General features: G+C 36.0%; 8 protein-coding genes across 8 annotated transcripts; 4 read left to right on the top strand and 4 right to left on the bottom strand.

Moving 5' to 3' along the window:
- Positions 1–3,127: 3,127 nt before the first annotated feature.
- Positions 3,128–5,311, bottom strand: EIN_327840 (hypothetical protein; the record flags this gene model as incomplete). The annotated part of the gene is made up of 2 exons (XM_004185425.1): positions 3,128–3,364; positions 3,500–5,311. 2 exons carry the CDS (start codon positions 5,309–5,311, stop codon positions 3,128–3,130), a joined length of 2,049 nt encoding a protein of 682 aa, XP_004185473.1.
- Positions 5,312–7,404: 2,093 nt separating this feature from the next.
- Positions 7,405–8,202, top strand: EIN_327850 (hypothetical protein; the record flags this gene model as incomplete). Its single annotated transcript, XM_004185426.1, has 1 exon — positions 7,405–8,202. The coding sequence occupies one exon, from the start codon at positions 7,405–7,407 to the stop codon at positions 8,200–8,202; it is 798 nt and encodes a 265-aa protein (XP_004185474.1).
- Positions 8,203–8,601: 399 nt separating this feature from the next.
- On the top strand, positions 8,602–9,177 carry EIN_327860 (nuclear cap-binding protein subunit, putative; the record flags this gene model as incomplete). Its single annotated transcript, XM_004185427.1, has 1 exon — positions 8,602–9,177. The coding sequence occupies one exon, from the start codon at positions 8,602–8,604 to the stop codon at positions 9,175–9,177; it is 576 nt and encodes a 191-aa protein (XP_004185475.1).
- Positions 9,178–9,943: 766 nt separating this feature from the next.
- On the bottom strand, positions 9,944–12,393 carry EIN_327870 (hypothetical protein; the record flags this gene model as incomplete). The annotated part of the gene is made up of 2 exons (XM_004185428.1): positions 9,944–11,946; positions 12,045–12,393. The coding sequence occupies 2 exons, from the start codon at positions 12,391–12,393 to the stop codon at positions 9,944–9,946; spliced, it is 2,352 nt and encodes a 783-aa protein (XP_004185476.1).
- A 330-nt stretch (positions 12,394–12,723) lies between these two features.
- EIN_327880 (protein dodo, putative) lies at positions 12,724–13,156 on the bottom strand (the record flags this gene model as incomplete). Its single annotated transcript, XM_004185429.1, has 3 exons — positions 12,724–12,953; positions 12,997–13,073; positions 13,116–13,156. 3 exons carry the CDS (start codon positions 13,154–13,156, stop codon positions 12,724–12,726), a joined length of 348 nt encoding a protein of 115 aa, XP_004185477.1.
- Positions 13,157–13,387: 231 nt separating this feature from the next.
- Positions 13,388–14,878, top strand: EIN_327890 (hypothetical protein; the record flags this gene model as incomplete). The annotated part of the gene is made up of 1 exon (XM_004185430.1): positions 13,388–14,878. The coding sequence occupies one exon, from the start codon at positions 13,388–13,390 to the stop codon at positions 14,876–14,878; it is 1,491 nt and encodes a 496-aa protein (XP_004185478.1).
- A 60-nt stretch (positions 14,879–14,938) lies between these two features.
- On the bottom strand, positions 14,939–15,969 carry EIN_327900 (exosome complex exonuclease RRP42, putative; the record flags this gene model as incomplete). Its single annotated transcript, XM_004185431.1, has 3 exons — positions 14,939–14,998; positions 15,127–15,282; positions 15,388–15,969. The coding sequence occupies 3 exons, from the start codon at positions 15,967–15,969 to the stop codon at positions 14,939–14,941; spliced, it is 798 nt and encodes a 265-aa protein (XP_004185479.1).
- Positions 15,970–16,659: 690 nt separating this feature from the next.
- EIN_327910 (hypothetical protein) lies at positions 16,660–18,776 on the top strand (the record flags this gene model as incomplete). The annotated part of the gene is made up of 3 exons (XM_004185432.1): positions 16,660–16,793; positions 16,910–18,470; positions 18,597–18,776. The coding sequence occupies 3 exons, from the start codon at positions 16,660–16,662 to the stop codon at positions 18,774–18,776; spliced, it is 1,875 nt and encodes a 624-aa protein (XP_004185480.1).
- Between the last annotated feature and the right edge of the window lie 23 nt (positions 18,777–18,799).

The following is an 18,799-nucleotide window of genomic DNA, read 5'->3' on the forward strand; positions in this document are numbered from 1 at the left end:
CACTCAACCACTCGATCTGTGTTTTTTTGGAGCAGTCAAAAAACACTCAAACGCAGCAAAGTCACTTGTTCGAAAGAGCGCTCCCACCAAAGAAATCACCACTGTGTTTTCAGAAGTTGAACAAGAAGATGAGTCCGACCAGGAAGTCAACGACGCCTTCAATAAATTCATCGAAGATCCAGAGGACGTAGAGATTATGAAGTCGTTTGCAATGGAAGATGAAGCAATCAACAAAGTCCTTAATGGAAACAAAAGATCTCCAAACGGAAGGAAAATCAGCCTCAAAATCTCCTCACTTCTCAAGACTCTGAGTGATCGCTCAACCATTGGAACAGTGGTGGCTTCATTTGAGAGAAGTGGGATTGTCGTCAGAGAGGTAGATGGTATCAAACGAATAAGATTTGACCCGAATCGAGCTGCGCGGTTTGTAAAAGAATATACTTCCATCGCGACAAGAACGGACATTCTGGAAATGTCGGAAATTCCGAATGAACCCGTTCTCATTGGGACTGTCGATGAAAAGGTTGTTGAAGTTCCCAACCTTTTGTCGACTCTGGTTGCGACGATCACAAAAGGTGTCGAAGCAATAGAGAACATTTGTTGTTCCGAAGAAATGAGACAGAGTGTAATCCTGATACAGAACGAGATCCAGAAACTGACAGAGTTTAAAGAAAGATACAACCCAAGTGAGAAGTCTTTGGAACCAGTTAAGTTTTATCTGGATCAAGACAAAAGGAGATACTTTGTTTCCAGCAAGCATGGTGACGATATCACGTTTTCAAGGAGGTGGTTCGAAAGGATGGATGGTGTTAATGTAACAGTGGTTCAACCCGATTGCCCCATAACCCCAATTCAAAACATCCCAGGAAGTTCCCAACAAAACGAGCAAAGAGGAAGAAGAACAAGTCGTAGAGGAAGAGCTCCAAGCAATAACAGAAGAATGGACACCAACAGCATTTCCAACGCCGGTCAAGAGACTTCCATCCATAATACTCAACAAGTAGAATTGCGACCGCCCCGGTTGGATTCTTTTCAACCTGACGGTTCTGGAACCCCCAGTTTCCAACCCACCTCCGCTGTTAATTATGTGACACTCGGAACCCCATTCGAAACACTGGGGTATTCTCAAAGAAGACAAACCTTTTTTTCTCCTCAATTCTTCCCACATAGTGAATTGCAACAGCGTGGCTGAATGTTGTCCCAGCATCCCACCCATCAGCTTCAGCTGAGGCTGGTCCTCGATGGCCAAGGCGTTGATGAAGAACATCACAATTAAGATGTCTTTTACTCTCATCGTTTTTCTTTTTTAGTTTTACTTTTTTTACAAAACCCAAAAATACCAAAAATACCAAAAAAGCTGACAGGTTTCATTTTTGAGATGAAATCTCAAAAAACAAATGCCATAAAAAACGTACTAATCCGGGTTTTAGGCTTCCTAAAGGAAAATGGCTGACAGGTTAGTTCTGGTTGACAGGTTAGTACCTCACCTGTAGTTCGAAATTTGGTGTTTGAAGTTCACTTTTTGTTTTTTCTTTATTAAGTACAATCTCAAGCCCTTCTCTTTTTTTAATATACTTTTTAACATTAAAAACACTGTATTGAAACGGGTTTCTACTCTATTCACAAAATTGCTGTTAAAAAAATCAATTTTGAACTCCTTTTTTCTTTCTTTGTTTTCATTACAATCTAAATGATCGTTAATTGAAGGAACAATTTTTCTTTTGAGTGATTTGTCCAAACATTCATATTGCAATTCTTCAAATGCCTCTTTTTTGTTGTTGAAATATGCTACAATTTTGTCGCATTTAGATATTTCTAAATTTAATTTATTTACTATTTTAAAGGCTGTCTTTAAGCAAGTTTGAAAAGCGTGGGCATTGCAATCTAATCTACAACATGTTTTATTTATTTGTTCCTCCCTTGTTGTATTCTCTTGTCTTTCTCCAGATTTATTGTTAAATGCACACACCATATTTGCTCCTCGATCAGTCACCACAACAAAATTTTCAATTTCGTTCTCATTGTGTATTATTTCATAATTCATCAGCGTCTCAACAAAGGCTTTTTTAATCGCTTTCCCCGTTACTGGTCTTTCTATTGTAGGACTTGATAGAAAAACACATTGTTCTTCTTTAGAACGATCCAGATATTGGCACATAATTGATATAGTTTCTCCTTATAATGTCCCCGAAAATGTTCTTCCATCTAAAGTGAATGAAAGACTGGAAATTCTGTTTTTAAGCTTTTCCTTGATTATTTCAACAGTTTCATTTTTCAATTTTATTATTATTCTTTTTCAACAATTCCACTCCAGGTGGACAATATTTACCATTCGAAATTGTAGAACAAAAATCTTTAAAAAGGGGATCGGCGACAGTCGAAAGAGGCAATTTTTTCCAATTACAAATTTAATAAGTGAATGTGTAATTTTAATTTTATTTTCTTCGTTTTTTGATCTTTTAAATTTGTGGAGATTTTTTTTCAGGAATAAAGTTTTATAATGTTTGTACAGATCGGGATGGACATCTCTTAAATGTTGTACAAGAGGAAAATTGTAAAGTCTTGTGCCTTTACGAGTTAGTTCAATTATTTCAGACAATATTTACAAGTGTATTTTTCGTTGTCGTTTTCGAAATAAAATGATATTTTCGACGTACTTCTTTTCTTTGTTTTTAACTTGGACATCAATATTGATTTTTTAGATATTATATTTTATTGTATTTATACACTCACAAACATGATTTTTATACATAATTATTGTTAAATACTCCTCTTTAAGAATTTTACACATTTTTACAATAAAAAACTTTTGCCAATTGTTGCGTTTTTTTACAAAATTAATAAAATTTTAAAATTGTTTTTTTTTCAAAACATGGTTATAATGTTATACCATAAAATTGTACAACAACACTAATTTTCAAAATCATTAAAATAAAACAATATTCAAAGAACTTTTATAGTTTTATTTGGTAAAAAGATTTCACCAAATAATTTACTAAAACATAAATTTTCAGTAAAATTATTTCACCATTTTACTTCATTCTCTGTTTGTAATTTGAAATTTAATTAATTAAATTTCAATTAATTAAATTTAATTAAATAACAAATTAATTAAAAAAGTGTTCAATTAAGCTTTTGATTTAAAGGCCAAATCAGCGATTTCTACATACTCTGATGTTTCAAACAGCACACATTCTCTTGGGATAGAATCGCTAAAACTGAAGTTGTTGATTTTTAACACACTTTTTGGTATCTTGATCATGTCAACACCGGTATACTTTCTAAAACAATTTGCTGCGATTTCTTTGACACCATCCGGCACTTCTCCAATTCTTTTGCCATTTTCTGTAGCAATTTTTAAATACTTTTCAATGTCATTTTGCACAAAAATAATTGTTTTTCATTGAAAAGAATTTCTTTCAAACACTTGAAAAGACTCGAGACAATGACATCCAGCAAAACATCCACTACTTTTTAAAACACACTTGGGACAAATAACGTTTTTGAGCTCGAAACAGTCATCAAAGATGGTATCACCAACACAACTCACATTCTTTGGTATCACTATTTCTGTCAAACCACATTTTCGAAATGCTGATCGACCAATCATTTTTAAATTTTCTGGTAATTCGATGGCTTTGAGTGAAAGACAATTTTGAAATGCATCTTCCCCAATTTGTGTCAACTTTGAGGGTAACACAATTCCACTCAAAAGACCTTGATTATCAAAACAACTGATACCAATACAACACACATTGTCAGGAAGAACAATTTGTGAAATGTATGACTCATAAAACAAATGTGATACACATATGTTGACATCCTCAACATATTTAAACATATCAATTTGGTCGAAAGTAACAACCAAATTTGAGCACTTGATGTTAAGTTGATTGAGTTTTGCTTTTTCCAACAAATCGACATATCCCGGGAATGAAGTTCGCCCACATAATTCAACACTTTTTAATTTGGTGCACTGGATAAAAATATCAAACCCAATTTGTGTTAAAGTGGTTGGAATTGTCACGTGTTGTAATTCTGAACCAAAAACGCGATTTCCCATTTCACGGAGGTTCCCCAAATCGATATTTTTAATATCACAAGACATAAAAAAGTGCCCACAAATTTTAGTGACATTTGAAGGAAGTCTAAGAGATGTTACTTTGTTTGTGTTGTTACAAGCCTCTCCAGTCAATTCGACTTGATATTTCAATTTTTCAATTTCAGATAATTTAGCAATGAAATCGTCTGTGTAATTTAAGTGGATCACATTTTGTAGTAGTGAATTTTGAATTGAATCTTCATTTTCGTCATGCATATTATTACACACCTGTTGCAAAGTGTATTGGTTATAAAACTTTTTAATAATGTTTTCTTCTTCCTTTGATACAACATTTCTTAATTTGCCATTCAATGTCGGTATTATTAGTTTGGTTAAAGAAACACAATTAGTAAATACATCAACTCCAATATAACACTGATCACTGAAAGTCAGTTCTTTAAGACTCTCACACCACCCAAAAGCATTGCTAGCAACAAAACACACGCTTTTTGGTATATTTAAAGTAACAAGGCTTTTACAATTATAAAATGCATAAGCTTTAATAGTTTTCAAATTAAATGGAAGAACAACTCGAGTCATACTTTCACATCCATCGAATGTAGAAGACTCAATTGTTTGCACATTTTGAGAAATCACAACTCCCTTCAATTTTTTGCAACTTTTAAAAACACGGTCCCCAATATAACGTATTGTGACTGGTATGGTGATGTTTACAAACCCACACGACTCAAAAGCAAATGATTCAATATGAATGACTGATGTAGGAAATACAATTGAAGTGAGTTGTTTGCATTTCGAAAAACAACAATTTGGAATGACACAAAGACCTTCACATAAAGTGACACTCTTGAGAAAATAACAATTTTGGAAAGCATAGGAATCCAACTCTGTAATATGTGTAGGTACTTCAAATTCTTCAAGATAAATGTCCGATGCAAACATTTCACCAAGTGTTTTGATTCTTGTATCTTTCAATACTTCAGGTAATAGATCGTCTGATGCAATAGAGTCTAAAACTAGATTCTTGTACGTGTAAGTATGGTATTGTGTATATTGTTTCATCTCAGAATAACACACCGGATACCAAACAACTATTTGCTTGACATCTTGGAATTCAACATCACAATTAAGATACAAGTGGAGTGTATCTATGTATGGAAAGAGTTTTTTGGACTGAATTGAAATTGGGTTATATCGAAATCTGTCAAGTATAAATCGATATTTTTTGCAGATAAGAACAGCATTCATAAAGTCTTCTTTATGGAAAAAATACTTAACAACTATTTAAAAACTGTAAACATCAAGATGTTGCATTTTTTGAATTTTGCATTAGTAGATATTGTTCGGTTTATAAACAGAAAGTTGGATGAATAAATTAATGATGACCAACTTAAAATGACTCGTCGTTTATATCAAAATTTAATTATTATTATATTAATAGAGTTATAGTTAAAATACTTTTTTTTTCTAAAAATTTAAAAATATTTAAGTTTGAGTTTAATCTAGATTCAAACAAAAACGTCAAAGATTTCATTTGTATCAATTTTTTATAGTTTAAAATCTATTAAATTATATATTTTCACATGTAATATTTTATGATACAGTTTACTATAGCACATACCATTCCAAAGTACTGCGAACTTGGAATCTATTGTGAGATCCAACAAAGAAAGTGTTCTAAAGATAGTGCAAATGGCTGAGCAATTTCTCACGGCATTTAGATTTGTTTTAAACCGAATTGGTTTTTATTCGCAGTGAAATGAGACAAATTTTAACATAATAACTCATTTTGTTATCATTTTTATGGTAATATTGAAAAAAGTCATTTTTGTGGAGTTTGTGGCAGAAAGATCCTGTGGTCATAGTGGATCAATGTAAACTATTGTGTATGGTTTATTATAGTTTATTAAATTATACAGGAATTAAGTGGAGTGTCTAGGCGGAGAGTGCCTACCATGATAGTCTGCTGCAAAGCCTTATTATAAATAGACGGCCCATATATAGCCTTCGTATTAAAAAAAGATTTACAAAGCAAAACTACAACATTATTAATACCGAAGTACTATATATCACTAGTAACTTATTAAGAAGTGTATAATAAAAACATCTGATGAATTTAGTTTTTATTTTTCATCGAAAATGAAAGGGATGTGTTACGACACAAAGTGTGTCACATTCGGGCTTATTAGGTGAGAATCCACAACGAAAAAATTGAGAGATACGACAGACAGAAGAGCACCAAAAAAGAAGTGAATTGAAAACTTGAAAGGATATGACTGAGTTGTTGTTTGTCCCCATCACACCCGACCACATTTCAGAGGCACAAGTTGTTTCTGTCAAACCGACTGTTGAAGAGGCGCTTGACCATGCAAAACGTGAAGGTGTACAGTCGTTGAAGTTCATGGCGCTTCTTGTTGGTGTCTTTCTTGGACATGCAGTCGTCGCCTATTTCTTGTACACCTATAACATCAGAGACTTTTGAGAGTCTCCACACTTTGTAAATTATCGTTGGTATGACTTATTATTATCCACCACGTGTCTTACTAAATATTAAACAATTAATTTTAACACAAAAAATAACCTCACCCAAAACTATTTGTAAGAGATTAATCATGTTAATTTATTAAGTTAGTAATTTATTAATTAAGTACTTAATAACTTAGTACAAGTGTTTTATTTGACTTTCAATAACTTTCCCAAACCAAATGTTATGAAAAACATTTGGTTTTGACCAAAATCGTCAAAAACCAACCCTCCAGATCTGAAAATTTTAGAATCAAGTAATTAAGACTTCCTGCTGCAGTATTGTTTAAGACAATTCTCGATTTTTTATTTCAGCTCTATGAGGTGCTACGATTTCTTTTTCGTTCACTCCTTATTCTTCTTATTACCAACTCACATCATTTAACTAGTATCTTTAGTAGAATAAAATTTAAAGAATATTGAAGTGACTCTAGACGGTTATTATCGTTTATAACGACAAGATTTACAAGACAAGACCACAAGATTTCAAATCGTGGGTTCAATTTGTTCTGTTAAACGTTCCACACAAGTACTTTGGGTTGGTCAAAACTCGTAATACTTGTGACAATAACAAAGTGAATAACATTTTCTAATCACTTTTTGACAAATATTTTTAAACAAATGTAAAAATCAAGAGTTGAGTGATGTTTACGTCATACATTTCATACTATCAATTTTAAATAAAATGTTAATAAATTATCTATCTGTTGTGTTCAATTTTAGTTTCCGAACTTGAAAACGGAAATAATATAGTTATTTATATAGAAAAAGAACCATAACAAGTGTTAAAAGTGCAATAACGAACTGGAAACCAGATCATGAACCCTTCCACCTTTTCCCAAACCTACGAGTGCACCTTTTCTCAAGTCGGAGGGGAATGGTGTTTCATCCCGTACAACACGATAATTGAACAAATCAAAAAGGAGGTTTCAAAGTACTCAACCCCGAAGCAGGCACAACTGAAGACGTCGTTTCAGGGCTTTTACCCAAAGCACCTTTCATCCCAGCCACTTGAGTTCCAGTTGCACATAGCTTACCAGATCCTTCGCAACAACGCGAATTTCAAGATCATCGCCATTTTGATCATCCTGAAAAACATCGACCGGATCAATGAGAGGCATTTGGAAGACATCGGGACGATTCTCGACAAATTTCAACTTGACCACGCGTTGGTCGAGTGCATAGCAACAAAGTTGTTGTACGAATTGATTGTGAAGAAGCCAGCTGTCTTTTTAGCGCCATTGATGAATTGGAGAAATAAGAATACACAATTTGGTCGGATGAGAGCGTGCTGCGCGACATTCACCAGACTAAAAAAAGAGAACAAAGGCGATCAGATCTGGGATGTGTGCGACGTCTGTGTTCGAAACCCTGAGAGGTTCGTGCAACTTGGCGTCGGGTGTTCGATGAAGGACTTGTGCTCTGTCGACGAAGAGAGGGTCATTGATTTCGTTCGAAAACACATTCAGTTCCTCTCGCGTGACGGGTTCAAGTATTCCATTGAAAAGATCAAAGACGCTTCGGTCAAGAAGGAGCTTCTCGGGCTCAGTCGTAATAAAGTCGACTTCGTTGGAGCAAGCGCAAAACAGTCCGAGGAAGAGTTCATATCAAGCTAACTGTATCTTTTTGTGGTTTGGAGTTTCCCTCAATGCATAGTTTACCTGTTTTTACAAGTGAACTATACGCTTTAGTATCTAAACTAACACCACACAACTTCCATATTTTTGTGGGGTGGTTTTTCCCTTTTTTTTACGCGTTCAACTATGCTTTCTTTCCGCCAAACTAATCTCTAATTCGATTCAACTATTAACAAACTATAAAATTTCATTCCAAACCCACAAAAATCATGTTCTCAAAAATCTGAAGACAAAACACTTGAACCGGGTGGTTTGAAAAAAGTAAATTAAATAATAATTGAAACTATTAGTGGAATGATTGAACTAGAACACAATTATAAAATAACTATATAAACCATCGAAAATAAAAAAAATGAGATTGACAACTTGATAACAGAGATGGAATTATACACCGAGACGCCGTACTTAGAATATTTTGACACGAACGCAAACATGACGTACGACGAGATGTTAGAGAAAGTGACACATTCGACGACACTGTATGTCGGGAATTTAGGGCCGAGTGTGACGGACAAAGAACTGAACTATTTATTTGGGGAATATGGAGATCTGACCCGGATTATCATGGGTGTGAACCATCGGAATGAGTACTGTGGGTTCTGTTTTGTTGAGTACAAAACGCGGGAAGATGCGGACTATGCGAAGCGGGCGCTTGATAAGACGCAAGTTGATGGGAAGTTTATTCGCGTTGATTGGGACTACGGATATAAAGAAGGAAGAGAGTTTGGAAGAGGAAAGGATGGGGAACAAAAGCAGTCGCAACGGCGGTTTGAACGAAGAAGGTTTGACGACTATCGAGACAGAGGCGAACGAAGGGATTGGGAGCGAAGAGAGCGAATGGATGATTATCGAGATGATCGAAATTATTTAAGAGATGATAAAGCGGAACGAAGAAGAACTAGAGATGACGATGAGGGATATTTACCCGCTCGAGGACCTCGAAGATTTAATTGATTTGATTTTTTAGATGGGTAGGAGTAATATCTTATTCAAATTTGTTCAGACGTCTTATCAAATTTGAATAAGAGTTGATATTGTAAAGAACAGACACTTACAAATTCTGGTGACTTAAGGCTAAGCCCTTCTTCAGTTTAAAGTAAGCAAGTGTGTTTCTCATATCTAATGCACTTTCTATGGTTTCTGACTTATTAAATAAGACAAACAGCTTTCTTTTCCAGTCTTGACTTTGGACTATTTGTTACTCTTCAATTAATTCCTCCAAATTGAAATGAAATTGAAACAACAAACAAAGCTTCACCTTACTAAATAGAACCCAATGATTCATAACAAAACCAATGATGTCCGTGTCAAACAGAAACAACTCTTGCGATGGGGTTATCGACCACACACCACGGAGGATAAGACAACAGAGCCGGTCTTTCTTGATTTTTGGTTTCCCAGTTATAAATAATGTCTTCTTCTTACATAACCAACACTTGCATGAAAAACATAGCTCCGAACTACTCCTGACTTCCATTTAAGTCAATGTATTATGTAGTGCATAAAAACGTTTGAGTTCATTCAACTCGAGTTGTTCTTATTATTGTGTGATGGTTGACCAAACTTCCTATTTGTGAAGAACTTTTTGAATGTTCGTGTGTTTCGTTATTTTTCTATTTTTACTGAGACCACAATCATAACATTCTAATAACATAAACAACTCAAATAAACACTAAATCCAACAATCATAAATTCAATTTGGCATGCGATTCACGACCAATCACTCCTTTTGTGTTGTCGTTGTTTCAGTCGTCTTTTCGCTCTGCACAAGCTTGTTTTTCACACAGTTTGTGTTTATTTTCTTGTCTGCAGAGAGACACTCAGACGTTGGTTTGGCATCTTTTTTCTCATGATCCTTTGTATCAACAGCCAAAACGGTTTCAGGCGTCTCGAGACGGGGTTCTTCTTCCATTGTATGGTGCACTTCCTCGTGTTTTGATGTTAGCAAAACGTTTGAAAGATTATTCGTTACTTTTGTCTCAGTACTTTCGACGATTGTCATTGGAACTTTGACAACTTTGTCGTGGTTTCCAGTTTTGGTTATGACATCCAAAAGATTAGGAAGTGCATCTTCTTCCATTACTTTAACTGGACTAATTTTGTGTGTTGAAACATCTTCGGTTTTTCCATCGCCTTTATCAGAGAACCAAACGTTTATGATATCGGGTAGTGTTGTTGTTGAAGGTGTGTCATCTGGTTTTCTCTTGAGGTGGGAACTCATGGCCATTACCTTGGCTGTTTCTTCGTCGTCCAAAAGTCTTTTGTTGGGAGACAGATTAGTTTGGGCCAAGTCTTCTGCGCCACTGACAATTTCACTCGGCAAAGCCGAACTCTGTGTGAACGATTGTGTTGGTATGGCTGATGTGTGAGTATCAAACACTTCTATGATCTGCTGGCAAATTGGGGCAGCCATTCCTCCCATCTTGTCCATCTGACTTTTCACAACTTCAACAATCCCGTTTTGAATAAATTTATTCGCGTACTCTTCCCACATAAACATCAAGTCTCTCACTTCACGCAAAACGACACTTCTTGATGCGTTATTTCCAATTCTGACACATTCAACAAATTTTGGTATTATTTGCGAATTGATAACATATTTCTTAATAGTGTCGTTGTTAATTTTCGACACTACAACAACAAAAGCAGCGAATTGGGCAAGATACTTCTCGTCGAAATTTGGTTTGAGTATTGGCTCAACAAGTATATTGAATACTTCTGGAATTAACGTACTCACAACAGCATTTTCAAATATTTGGATTCCTTCGTTCATAAACCCGACATTATACAACAGCTGGAAACCTCCCAACAAGTAACTTCCAGCTGAGTTCACAACACTTTTTGCAATTTCTTGGAGCATTTGTTCTCTTATAATTCTCATGCCAACCTGCACTCCACTTTCAAACAAGAGCGATATGCCGTCCAAACAATACGCCTTGTTTTTGTCAAGAAATCCTTTTTTAAATAATTCCAAAATCCCCCCTTCAATCAATAGACGCGCTTTCTCTTGCCGAATTGGTTGCGCAAACAAGGAAAGGTGCGAGCAAAATCTTTTTGCAGAAATACAAATTCCTTTTTTTTGTTTGTCGTTCGCGGTGTCGTACAACTCGACGAATTGTTTTATAACGTTTTCTTTCAGCGACGTGTCGAAAATAAGTCTGTGCAACGTCGCCAACTTTGTATTGAGTGGCATCGTGACAGGCTCATCTGCGAATCGGGCCACAACAACATCCCTGAAAAATGTCAAAGCGAACGCAGTTTCAATCAGCAAGCTCATTCTTTCAGATTTGACAAAGACTTCCTTCATCTTCCCGACATTCTTTTTGAACTCTATTAAAAAATCGATCGGTCCATTTTGTTGTATTGTTGCGTCGAACGAGAGTACCTTAAACAACACTTCCAAGTTTGGTAATGTGAAGAGTGCCTCCGATATTTTGTCGTCGTGTAAGTACAACAATGCCTTACAAAACACAAACAAGTCATCTTTTATCTCTCGAATTTTTCTCCTCAAATCTTCTTTTGTTCCACCACACCTCTCATCATTGCAATCTCGTTCCGTCAATCTTTCTTTTTCTTCCAATCTCTCGATTTGTTTCAGCACGATTGGAAACCCTCTCACAATTTCTTCCATCGAGATTTTGTCAAATAACTCAGAGTTGTCTCTTTTCGTCATGGCAGACAATACAGTTTCTTTCAGAAGACACATGTTATCAGACGTGAATTCTATCCATAAATTATACTGTACTATTGTTTATAATTTATAAAATTAAATATTCCATACAAGAAAATTAACTATAAATTATAATACAGTAAAAACAAACCAAGAGCATTTGAGTCGACGACTTTCTTGACGCCCAATATATCAAGAGAGTCGCAAAAAGACTGACAGAGGTCGGAATTCAAAAACGAAAGGGCGTATTCCTCGCTGAGGTTTATGCCTTGAATCTGGACGATTTTGTCGTTTTGTTTTTCGTAGGCATCTCCCCTTTTCATAGACGAGTCCATAATAACACCGTTTTCGTTCCGGATTGTAAAAGTCAACACCTCTTTTTTGAGTGAAAAAGTGAACGCCCCGGTTCCTGTGACGGTCCATTCGTTTTGCCTCAAAGCAAAAACTTTGACCAACTGTTTCTTGTGCTCCTCTTCTTCCATATCTTTTTGAGTTGTCATTTTTCTTTTTTTGTTATTCAAAATTTGAGGGATTTAAAAGAAATACTATATGAATACTATTTTAAATCATTGAGCGTGGTTTCTCATTTTGTGGATAAAATGAGAGAAAGAGATTATAAAGGCGGAAAGAAAACATTGTTAAGCGCGCAAGTTCATTCATAAAAAATGCTTATAGATGGAAGAAATGGGTGGTTACAACAACCAAACTCAAGCAGAGTATTGTTACACTGTTTCATATACTTCTATTCATGAAATTGACTTAATAAGCCACAATTATCACAAACTGGTGTAAAAAAAAGGTGCACGAAAAGAGAAAACAAAATTCATGAATTAAAGTGTCCCAAGAGGAAGTCTCAGAATAATGTGAACGCCAGAATCAGTCTCAACGATGTCACTAACCTCTCCAATCTGAAGTTTAAGATAAGCGTCAGAAAACGGTTTCTGGAATTGGTCTGTCTTTCCATTGAGAAGGCCGCCATTTGTGCTGCTCCCACAGTCGGACTCGATCATTGCAGTCTTTCTGAAATCTTTTTGGCCACTAGTTATTTGCTCTCTCAAGACTGCGAGTTAGTCGTTTTGGGGGGGTTGCACGTCAAAACAAACTTTTCAGTTTTTTCATTGCCTCATCTTTTGTTCGTGTGATATTCTTTTCTCTCCAAGAGTGTGGATTACGCGATCCGCTATTTGTTATTTCTTTGAGTTGTTTGTATATAAGTGCAAACGTGTGTTTGACGAGGATATGTGCGCAGCAAAGATCTGTCATATTAAAAATGAGTTTGTTCATTGTTTCAAAAAAACAAAAAAATTATAAAAACATTTTTTGGTTGATCAAAAAATTTGTTTTGTTTTTATTAAAATGGGAGTTAAAATTTTTTGGGGTTTTTCCCATAATTCCCAGTTATTATCGACGTATATGATTCGCAAACCCAATTGTTTTGTGTGGGTATTATTTCAACAATTTGAATGAAAAAACTCGCCAGAGAACTCGAAATTCATGGGCTCTTTATTTCAAGGCAAAGTTTTGTTGCATTATTCAGACAATTCGAATGATATTGTTGACGAAGGGGAGTTAGAGATAATGCGCACACGTGCTGTCTCGACCAAGTACTCCAATGTTTCATTCACTTCACCCATCGTTGAAATTCCCGTTGGGCGAACACTTGGGAAGTATTTTGTTCAATACCTCCGTGACGAGCAAGTCAAATTCAGTTGGTACACTCGCAACAAACAAGTCGACCTCTTTTTGGAGTTTCTGAAATTTGGTTTAACCCTTAAGGAAGCCCTTTCCTACACGCAGGTGACCTCCGAAGTCTTTTCATCTGTCTGTGGGATGAATCTTCAATTAGTATTAGACGCGGACAAAGACAAACAGTGTGAGGACAATGTTCTTCCTGCTGTCAGCAAACAAGATGGGTTAAAGGTTGCACAGTACTACTTCAATGAAACTGACTTTTTGAATGCATTTTTATCTGGTGGACTTACTGAGGCGAAGTTGGATAAACGAAAGACACTTGGAGTGTCACCGACGCACTCTGGAAAGCAATTTGTGAATAGAAATACGGCGACTGCTGTTGGTGAGATTGTGAAGAATGGGAAGACCCCCCTTGGTCTTAAAATGTTGAATTTCTTTCAAGAGTACACCAACCTTTCGGAAGATTTGTTTGAGAAGAATGTCCAGATGCTTGCGAACAAATGGAAGAGTGAAGGGAATAAAGAGTTGTATGAGTTGTGCATGAAGTATTGTGGAGCATCGCAACAAGAACAACGTCCCGCAATTACAATAGCCGGCGAAAGTGTGACCCACGCCGTCTCTCCTCTTGCTCGTCCGACCTTCAAAACGTGTTCACCTGAGAAAAAAGAAGAAAATGTCCAATCAAACATCGTCTTAGGCACAAACAAAAGCGCTGCGCTTAATATTCAAAACACACAACAAAGTGTTTCCCCAAGTGCCCCGATTTCACAAATCACATTTCAAAATCCAATTCAAGGAATCGACTTGGAGTTACTCAAAAAGTGGACGGGGATGAGGAACTTGAGAGTCTTATATGACAAGAGTATGCCAGAAGTTGATATCTTACAATTTAATACTGCTATCTGTGGGAAAAAGAATATGATGGTTATAGTCAACGCAGAGGATGGCTCTGTATTTGGGTCGTATTCGTCAATAGAAGTGCCACCCCCAGTAAATTGGATTAAGAAAGACTCGGGGCATTTCTTATTTACTCTTGTGAACCACAAAAACATCGAGCCAACCCGATTCTATCCACTGAAGCTTGGAAACTCGGTGTATATCTTCCAAAACGACTATATGATATCAGTATTGGCAGTACAAGGCGCTTTCAAAATTAACATCAGAACTGAATCGACTTTCGCTTCAAAATTCCCAGTCTTCTACAACGACACGACAAAACTCGGAAATGCTCTGTTTGTTGATACACCAGATAAATTCGCGATTAAGTCGTTACTCGTGTTGGAGTTCTTTTAATTTATCGTTTTTAAAGTGTTTTCTCATCACTCAAAGGAAGTCAACGAAAGCGATCACTAATCAATCAATAAGGATATCGTCAAGGTCGTGAATGACCTTTAACCCAATTGTCTGGGCTTGCTACTTATCATTTCTTGTTATTATTATAATAAAATTATAATATAATAATAATTATAGTATAATAATTATAGTATAATATAATTATATTTATTATTTATATTATAATAATATTATACTAAAATACAAACCATCACCATGTCATACAACACATTCACTTTGAATGACCCAACTCCACCTTTCTGTATCCCACAAACAAGTCCACTTTCAGTCACTGCGGTAGTTAAGACACCACCAGAACACATTTCTTCTGTGTGTGAAGGATCTACTACATAAACTTCATCGAGCTATTTGGTTAGTATTTTGATTCTATCATATATATAGTAAATTGTAACTACATGTATACTAGAACTATAGTATAAGAGATTAATAGTAAAATATCTCGAACAAACTAATACTAAAGACACGCATACAGGAAGAGCGGATGGCTCGAAGTGAATGAATTGAACGTTGTCCTTATTAATATCGATTTGAACTTCCTCGGCATCGCCCGATATCACGGTGACGACAGGAATTAAAGTTGAGAGGAGTGCGGCTCGAACGGCAAGGGAAACGCAATCCATCACATTACCGTCATCTTCTACGACGATTGCATCGACGTAGACGACCCAACACAATTTGCCTGGAGAGACACAAAGTTTCTTTAACATCTCTTTACCGGCGTTTTCTAAGGAAACGGTTATCATTTGCTCGATGGAAACATCACGAACATTGTCTGCACCAGACTTTCTCACTAAAACAGTATATCGCCCTTCATTACTGGACGTAGCTTGGGGTTCTTCTAACTCACATTTAATGCCAACTACAACTTCGGTACGTCCTAAGAAAAATCGGACGGATCCATTCGCTTGATCTATAACGTCGCGCTCACATCGAAACTCACGAAATTGTAGTACACTCCGTCCATCCGTTCGGACATTCACAGAAACTCCTTCTTTGATAAATTCAACTTCACTTGTACTCAGAGCGTACATCTATTTATTAGTTGAATGCTTTTCACATAGATTTAAAGGGTTTTTGAAGTTTGATTCTGGGTTCTTGTACTATTTCTGTATAATTTGATATAATATATTTTATAATACATTTTTATTCTTTTTAGATATAATTGTTTTTTTGCTATTATTTTTGTATTTAAAATGGTTTATTATTATAATTACATTTTAGTTTATATATAGTTATTAATTGAATAAAAAAATAATTATATTTTTCTATTAAATAATAATTTGTAAAAAATGAAATAAACCTTCTATATTAAAATATAATCTATAAAAAAATATCAGTAATTCATATTTTAAAAAACATAAACAACAAACTAATAAAGATAATTAATTTTGTTTATTAAAAGAAGCATCGAAGGATCAGTTTTAGATTATTATAACAAATAACAAAAAAATTTGTAATTCCACTCAAAAACTATAAAGATATAAAACAATTATTATTAAAACCGAAGTAAAACAAACTATATAATTATTGCCAAAGTTTGACTCAAAGTAATCAACTGTTATTTATTAAACTATAATTTATACTAATAATACAAGAATTATTGTTACTTAACAATAGAACAACAAACCATTTTATAACCAGAACATTTGAGGTAAAAAGTCGAAAGGAGAGACAAAAAATCAAAGTAACTAACTTCATCGCACGAACTCAATAACAAAACGATGTCCGACTCTCTCGATCTTTTAGAACAAAACTATCAAGACGGAGTTTCTGCTCTTAATTCTCAAGACGTTTTAGCCACATTATCACAAGACATGTCGTTTGACCGATTGTTACACATCGCATGTCGCAACAAGTGTGTTCCTTCAATACTCATATAGTATAATATATAGTATATATATACTAATTTTATTCTATATATCTTTTATAGTAGAATATAGTATACTACAACTAATAAATACTCACCCCCAGCTGGAAAGAAGTAGTTGAGTGTCTTTTAAATTACGCGCCTGAGAAATTGACTGTTTGTGACAATCGTGGATACACTCCTCTGATGACTGCGATCAAAAGTAAAAGTGTTTCTGTCATCATCTTACTTCTTTCTGTTGGGGACTGCCGAGTCGACCTCTGCGACAATTACAAAAACAACATCTTACACATCATGGCGGAGAGTCCTATGGACGATTTGATGTTGTTAGTAGCTCGGCGAGTTGTTGATGAATATCCGCTCTTTGTGAATCGGAAGAATGTAGTCGGGGAGACGCCCTTTCATAAGTCTTTAGAGGCGGGGAACATCAATTTTTCTCATTTTTTAATGAGTCATGGCGCTTCATTAGATGAGACGACTTTGAATGGGAAGACGATAAGAGAGTACGCCCTCTTTGCTCGCAACAATGCGCAATTAACGTTGAAATTTGTGGACAATTTATATAAAGAGGAGAAGACGAAGTTAGACTCCCTCAAGAAGACTTTAAGTCGAGACATCTCTCCTCTTGCCGACACTGAAGTTCCTCAATTTCAAAAGAAAGTTGTTGTTGACAGTTGTGATGAGAGAATTACAGAGACAAGTGACACAAACGCGGAAGACGGAAGCACTTTTGAAGCGAAAGAATCGACTTCGGACGACTCTGATCAAGCCGTTGTCTTAGATGTGTTAACGAAGTCGGGAAGAGTAAGTCAGAACACATCCACCCCTGTGAAACAAGTCGTTTTGAAGCGAAAAGAGACGCCGAAGACTCGAACGCGTGTGGATGAGTTCAAAGAGTATCTCCGTCACTTAGAGATCAACACGAAGATTAGTGAAGGCATCGACTCCTTCAATCGAAAGAAGAAATTCCGCATCATTTCGATCGATGGCGGAGGAATTAAATGTATCATGCAAGCTATTATCATCGGAAGACTTATGGATAAGTACCCAACACTCTTAGATTCAGTCAACTTGTACTGCGGCGTCTCCGCTGCAAGTTTCACTGCAACATATTTCGCAATGGGATATCATCCTAAAGACGTCGCGAAACTCATGAGCGTCATGTTCAAACATGTCTTTGAAAAGAAGTCGCGCGGCTTCATGGAAGCACTCTATTCAAACAAATTTCTCATCGAGGCGGCTACAGCGTCGTTCGGCGAGTTGAAATTGTCCGATTTGAAGCGACACGTTTTGGTCAACGCTTTCCAATTCGACACGGGAGAAAACGACCCAAATCGCTGTTGCAAAGCGTGTTTCTTCAACAACTTTATCCCAGGATATGACTGCAAAATAGCAGACGCTTGTTTGAGGTCTTCAGCGGCGGTTGGCTACTTCCCGCCTTATAACGGATTTGCTGATGGCGGAATATTCGAAAACAACCCAATCACTTGTGCATTCCCACTCATATTCGGAGAGAGAGGTCTTGGAATGGACGTCAAGAACACCGTTTGCCTGTCAATCTCGTCCGGAAGAGCTCCAAACAATTTCATTGATAGTAAAAAATACACGGATGTCGGGATGGTCCAACTCTTGCCGTTGTGCGTCGATGGGTTCTTGTGGAGTCGAGTTTGTTGTATTCATATTAACACTTGGAAGTTCATATAGTTTGGAATATAGTACTTTATTATTTTTATAGAGTTTACAGAAGAGCAATAGATAAAGGTTAAGTGCAAAGCAAAAACTGAGGAATAGAAGTCAATGGCCGATGAAGTGGGGAAAGGATTCTTAGGAGAAAAATACATGCGCTTTGACCCAGTACTTCCAGAACAATATGACTTGGACTGCGCGGACCACATCGACCGCCTTATTGAGTTGGCAAATAACATCGACATATCGGAAGTCGAGGATTGGGTTCTTAAGTATTGGTTCTAATTGTTATTTTGTGGTTTTCGTTT

This window comes from Entamoeba invadens, assembly GCF_000330505.1.
Source record: "Entamoeba invadens IP1 unplaced genomic scaffold scaff_1105074725601, whole genome shotgun sequence".
Taxonomy (NCBI): domain Eukaryota; phylum Evosea; order Mastigamoebida; family Endamoebidae; genus Entamoeba; species Entamoeba invadens.